This window comes from Dipodomys spectabilis, unplaced genomic scaffold, assembly GCF_019054845.1.
Source record: "Dipodomys spectabilis isolate Male_0828 unplaced genomic scaffold, ASM1905484v1 ptg000092l, whole genome shotgun sequence".
Taxonomy (NCBI): domain Eukaryota; kingdom Metazoa; phylum Chordata; class Mammalia; order Rodentia; family Heteromyidae; genus Dipodomys; species Dipodomys spectabilis.
Window position 1 is genome coordinate 2,270,223 of NW_024870769.1, and position 6,000 is coordinate 2,276,222.

The 6,000-nt window shown below is 35.0% G+C and overlaps 1 protein-coding gene across 1 annotated transcript in view; it reads left to right on the plus strand.

Moving 5' to 3' along the window:
• The window catches only part of Stk31 (serine/threonine kinase 31), a 49,569-nt gene extending 43,944 nt beyond the window's left edge, over positions 1-5,625 (plus strand). Inside the window, exon 24 of the mRNA XM_042685050.1 lies at positions 5,292-5,625. Within this exon, the coding sequence (XP_042540984.1) occupies positions 5,292-5,519 (228 nt within the window). The 3' untranslated portion in view covers positions 5,520-5,625. The remainder of the gene's footprint in view (positions 1-5,291) is intronic.
• The last annotated feature ends 375 nt before the right edge of the window (positions 5,626-6,000 follow it).

Sequence of the window (6,000 nt, forward strand, 5' to 3'; positions counted from 1 at the left end):
CTGAGGAATCAAACCTAGCGCCTCATGCATGTTAAGCAGACACTCTACCACTGAGCCACCTTCTCAGCTCCGGTATGTGATTTTTTATTTGTTAGTTTGAAGTATGTTTAACTATTAAGCATTAAACTAGAAATGTCCTCTAATTTTGGTAAGAATCTATAATATAATTTAAAGAAGTTTTGGAGAAATTTCAAATTTTTTATTTATGATACTGCCTAATAATCTAAATTATTGGGTTGTATGTTTGTTACAAATTTATATTAATTGGGCTGGGAAGGTGGCTCAGTGGTAGAGTGCTTGCCTTGCATGCATGAGGCCCTGGGTTTGATTCCCCAGCACCACATAAGCAAAAAAAAAGCCGGAAGTGGCGCTGTGGCTCAAGTGGTAGAGTACTAGCCTTGAGCTGAAGAGCTGAGGGACAGCACCCAGGCCCAGAGTTCAGGCCCCACAACCAGACCCCCCAAATTTTTTTTATATTAATTATCTAAGTAATAATTGAGAAAATAAATTCTTTGTAGTATGTTTCATGATCTTATTATACTGAAATTTTAATTTTTTTATATAAGTACCTCATTATATCTTTTCTTTGTAATTCATCTATATCAGTTAGATTGCTTTCTGATATATATATATTCAAACAACATATTGAGAACCTATTGAACTAGGTTCTAGAAATACAGGATTATAGCACTGAAATAATAATAAATCTAAATAATAATTTAGATATGTGAACAAGTAAAACAAAAGGAGCATGAAAAGCCACTTTCAAGGAAGTGAATTTTTAGATCTTTGTGGAAAATGGGTATTCATTATGATTAGATACTAAAAAATTAAGTGATAACATAATTATCTAGCTCTAGAATTTCCTATGATATTTTGATAGTTTGGATTACAGTGAAAGAATGCAAGATTTTGTTTATGATAATAGTCTCTTAGTTTATCTGTTTTTTTTTTTTTTTTCCTATAACTACTAAAATCCCATGAATTAGTTTTTTTTTGTTTTTGTCAGTATTGGGGCTTGAACTCTGGGCCTGGGTGCTGTTCCTCAGCTCTTTAGCTCAAGGCTAGTGCTGTAGCACTTGAGCCACAGTGCCACTCCCGATTTTCTGGTGGTTAATTGGAGATAAGTGTCTCTCGACTTTCCTGCCTGGGCTGGCTTTGAACCATGATCCTCATATCTCAGCCTCCTGAGTAGAGCTCGGCTCATCAATTATTTTTTTTTTTAATTTTTTTTTATTGTGAAAATACTGTACAGAGGGATTACAATTACATGGGCAAGATAATGAGTACATTTCTTAACAAGCATTGTAGCCTCCTCCTTTGTTTCCCCTTCCCATTCCATCCTCCCCTCACCCCCCCACCTAACCCTCCTCCCCCCCTACCAAAGTTGTAAAGTTCGTTTTCAACATAATGTTCAATTAGTTATTGTTTTTGTTTTTAAATTACCTTAGGAAATGTTACAAGTTTTGCCACACTTTTTAGGAAGTTGTAATCACTTGGAGATTATGAAACAGTATTTCATTTCCTGGCTTACTATACAAAATGAGATAACAGGGAAGGTTAATGTTAGTTTACAATGTTAAAAACCTATTATTCAAATTTCTTGTTCCTAGCTGGCATTACCTCAGAGGTGTTACAGTTTTTCCCAAAATGTAGAATCTTCATTCTTCAGTTTTGATAGGAAAAATTGCTTTTTATAATGTCATCCTGAAATGTAGTGACTTAAAATACCTGTATTATCTTACTCTTTGGTGAGTCAGTAAACTTGGCACAACTTATTTGCATCATCATCTTCAGGGTCTTTTCTAGGGTGCTAGAAAAGTGAGGTTGCTGACCGTGCTTTTCTGGGACTAGATATGCTTTCAAGCTCACATATTTGTCCATAGATTTCATTTCTTTAAGTTTGGACAGAGAGTGGTCTGTTGTATTCTAGTTGTTGGCCAGAAGTTGCCGTCTTATTTTTTTGCCACGTTTCCACCATAGCAACTTATTTATAATGCAATAATGTTCACTAGTTACATTTTTAAAATAATGACGCCACAGAATTGATATTCCATCATTTTGCTATGTTATCTTTGTTAGAACAATATTTTATGTCTAGCATATTCTCTGTGGGGGTGGGGATTCATGAAGATAGCAGTACCATGAGGCTAGGGTCATTTGGAGTAGTCTTAGATGATTGCCTCCCATAAAGCATGTGTCACCTTTATGCTGGCCACTCTGCTATGTGTGTGTAAAATGAAGCTGAATAAGTACCCAGGCCCTGTTTATAGTCCTTGCTTAATGTGAATAACTATGTCACATTATAAGAATGTTTTATTTGGGTTCCTTTACCTATATTGTGTGATCACATACAGTTAAGCAAGCAAGCCATGATACTATTGTCTGGTCATTATAGTTGTCATACCACAAATGAAGAAGAATATGAATTTATGAAATCTGACAGTTTAAAGTATAAAGGATAATTCACCATTCTCATTTTTCAAAATATGTGCAACACATGTCCCGAACCTCTACCCAAATACTTTTAAGTTTAATAGAACACATTTCACTATTGTGTGAAATCAGTTCCTTGAAAGGGATAATATGTATATTTGAAAGTTACAGATTTTAATTTTCAGAAGGAAGCACTACTACAAACCTAATCTCCCACTAGTATGTACCACAGTTACCTAGTTTTGTTCTCTAGTAACACACTAGTTTCAGGCAAATCTTCCCAGAAAAGTCTACATAGATATATCCTTTAAAAATGAATTATTTCTTTTTATTATGTTTTAAAGAAATTATAGCATTTTTGTGAAGATGGCTATTTTATTGATTGATTGATTGATTGATTGCTGTTCATGAGGCCTGGGTGCTTTCTCTGAGTTCTTTTTGCTTAAGGCTAGCATTCTTCTGCCACTTTGAGCCACAGCTCCATTTCCAGTTTTCTGTTGTTTAATTGGAAATGAGAGTCTCACAGGGACTTTTCTGCCTGGGCTGGCTTTGAACTGCAATTCTCAGATCTTAGCCTTCTGAGAAGCTAGGATTACATGTGTGAGCCACTGGTACCCAGCCTCATTTTTTTTTTTTTTGTACAGTTTTCAGTTCCTCAAATCAGTTTATTAATACAGTGTATCTTGATCAATGCCACCCCTTTCATTATCCTTCCCCATCTTTTGCCATCCCTATCCTCAAGGTAGATAGTCAAGTACTAAGCTGTTTTGGTTATTACAGCTCTGCAGTAAAGTTTGAGATCTGAATTTCATTTGAATGTATTTTTTTAAGTAAGCCAATCATAAATCATTCCTGTGGCATTATATTATTGTTGAGTAGTAAATTTTGAAATTGGGAAATGTGAGTCCATCTAGTTTGTTCTTTTTCAGAATTGTCAGGATTGTTGGTCTATTCTAGTAGGCCTTGAAATTTAATGTGAATTCCATAATTAGCATTTTCTTTAAGATTGACAGTTATGTTCAATCTGTAATCAATTTTGGGGAGTATTGCCAACTTATTGATGCTTAACCTTTTAACCCATTAACATGAAATGCTTTTCTGTTGAGGTATTTCCTTTAGTATCTTGTGGTTTTTCAGAACATATGCTTTGTTAAATTTTTTCTTTTTCTTTTTTTTAATTTAATTTTAATTTTTATTTTTTGTGAACATACTGTACAGAGGGATTACAATTACATGGGCAAGATAATGAGTACATTTCTTATCAAGCATTGCAGCCTCCTCCTTTGTTTACCCTTCACATCCCTTCCCAGCCTCCCCCCGCCCCCCCCCCCCCCCCCCGCCCTCGCACCAAAGTTGTAAAGTTCGTTTTTGACATGACAACTTGTACTTCTCCTAGTTGCATCGGGTCCACCTGTATCCTTAAACGACTTGTTTTTCCCCATCTCCTCCACAAATTATACCGACATCAAATATAGTGAAAGCAGGGGTTATACTGTGGGGGAGGGACATACAAAGCTACAAAGAAATAATCTTATAAATGAGTTAGAAACAAATGCATGAAAGAAAAAACCATTTAAATACTTATCTAAGGGTTCATTTTCCTAACATCACATTATCTGACCTTTCCTGCTTGACTCATATACATACTAGATATTGCAAATAAGGGACCTTTGTTTCTTTGGGCTTGGCTTACCTCACTTAATATAATTTTTTCCAAGCCTTTCCATTTCCTAACAAATGGGGAAATGTCATTCTTTCTGATGGAGGCTTAGAATTCCATTGTGTATATATACCACATTTTCTTGATCCATTCATCTACTGAGGGGCATCTGGGTTGGTTCCATATCTTAGCTATGGTAAATAATGCTGCAATAAACATAGTTGTGCTGGTAGCTTTAGTGTGGTCTTGTTTGTAAACATTTGGGTAAATGCCAAAAGTGGGATTGTTCTCTAGTAGATTTAGATTTTTAGTAGATTTGTTAGTGGTTTATTTATGCCATCTGCAAATAGAGAAAACTTCCTTTTCAGTTTGGGGGCTTTTTATTTTTTCCTGCCCAAGTGGTTAGAACTTACTGTATATAATTGAATAGCAGTGACAAGACATACTTGTTTTGTTCTGACTTATTAGGACTAATTAATGAGGATAGCACAGGATACAAGATACCCTATTATGCTGTTAAACTTGGAATGAACAGCCTTAAAATGTAATTACGAAAAATTATGTCCAAAGGAACATCAAGGGTGTCAGGATGGCCGAGTGACGTAAGGTGCCAGACTCAAGCTCAGCTTCCCAAAGTAACATCTGAAAAAATAGTGAAGGAATAGTTCCTTCCTTACTACTTTTTTTTAAAGCAAAAGCTTTTATGGCTTTTTTGCTTATAATTCTTATAAAAGATCATTATAGTTAACTGCTCTAGTTTCAAGAAAAAAAAACTTGATTGCACTTTTATTGAAGTCATGTAGTAGTAGAAGGGTTTCTATTAGAAGGATTTTCACTAGAAGTCTACCTACATTAAATTCTCATAGTGTGAAACTCTTGACTAGTACCATGTAAGAAATGGGAAAGTCATAAAATGTCATTTGTTGGAATTTCACTTGTTTTTGAAATATTTCAACTGTGATTTCTCCTTTTTCTTTTATAATTTTTCCTGTAATTCAGTTCTGTTGTTTAATTACTGGAGGTGTCATTTTTCAAAGAAAAGTAAATTGAACTTGGTAGGATGCTTTAAAAAATCGAAAGAAAAAAATGACTTTTATCATAGTGACTAAAAGTTTCAAATTGTATTATCTTCATTACAGATTTGTTCTTTTGTTCACTTACTTTAATTTTTTAATACATTTGTTTTTCATTACAGGATGATAATGTCAAGTCTCTCCTCTGTAGCTTGATAAACTTTAGAAGTTCAATGACTTCTGAACAAGTTTTGAATGCTGAATGTTTCTTGCTGCCAAAGGGGAAGTCAATTCCAAACCCAGAAAAAGAGGTGGAATATGTTCAATATAAAAAGGAAGACGAATTAAAGATGGAGAACCTAGATAACTATAAAGAAAACAGAAGAGGTAGTGAAGCCAACATTGAGTGATAAATTGCGACTCTTTTGTAGGTAGTATTCCTTTAAAAGCTTGATGAATAGACAAAAAATATGGAAAATGTTCTTGAGCTAGTTGGACTGTGTGTTCAGGTTGCAAAAAAATAAAAGTTGGGTCTGTCTAAAGATGGTTCACATGCTGTGAAAGTTTTTTTTAATATATATATTATACTGTACAGATATTGTACAGAGGGTTAACCTCTCCAACCGGTCTTCCTCCCACCTAATATCCCCATTTTAGATTTGCTTTTGTTTCAACCTGGATTATGCATATGAGAGAAAGCATGCAATACTTTTTTTTTTAGAGTCCGGTTGAGGGCCTGAACTCTGGGCCTGGGTACTGTCCTTCAGCTCTTCAGCTCAAGGCTAGCGCTCTACCACTTGAGCCACAGTGCCACTTCCAGCTTTTTTTTTTCTGCTTATGTGGTGCTGAGGAATCGAACCCAGGGCCTCATGCATACAAGGCAAGTGCTCT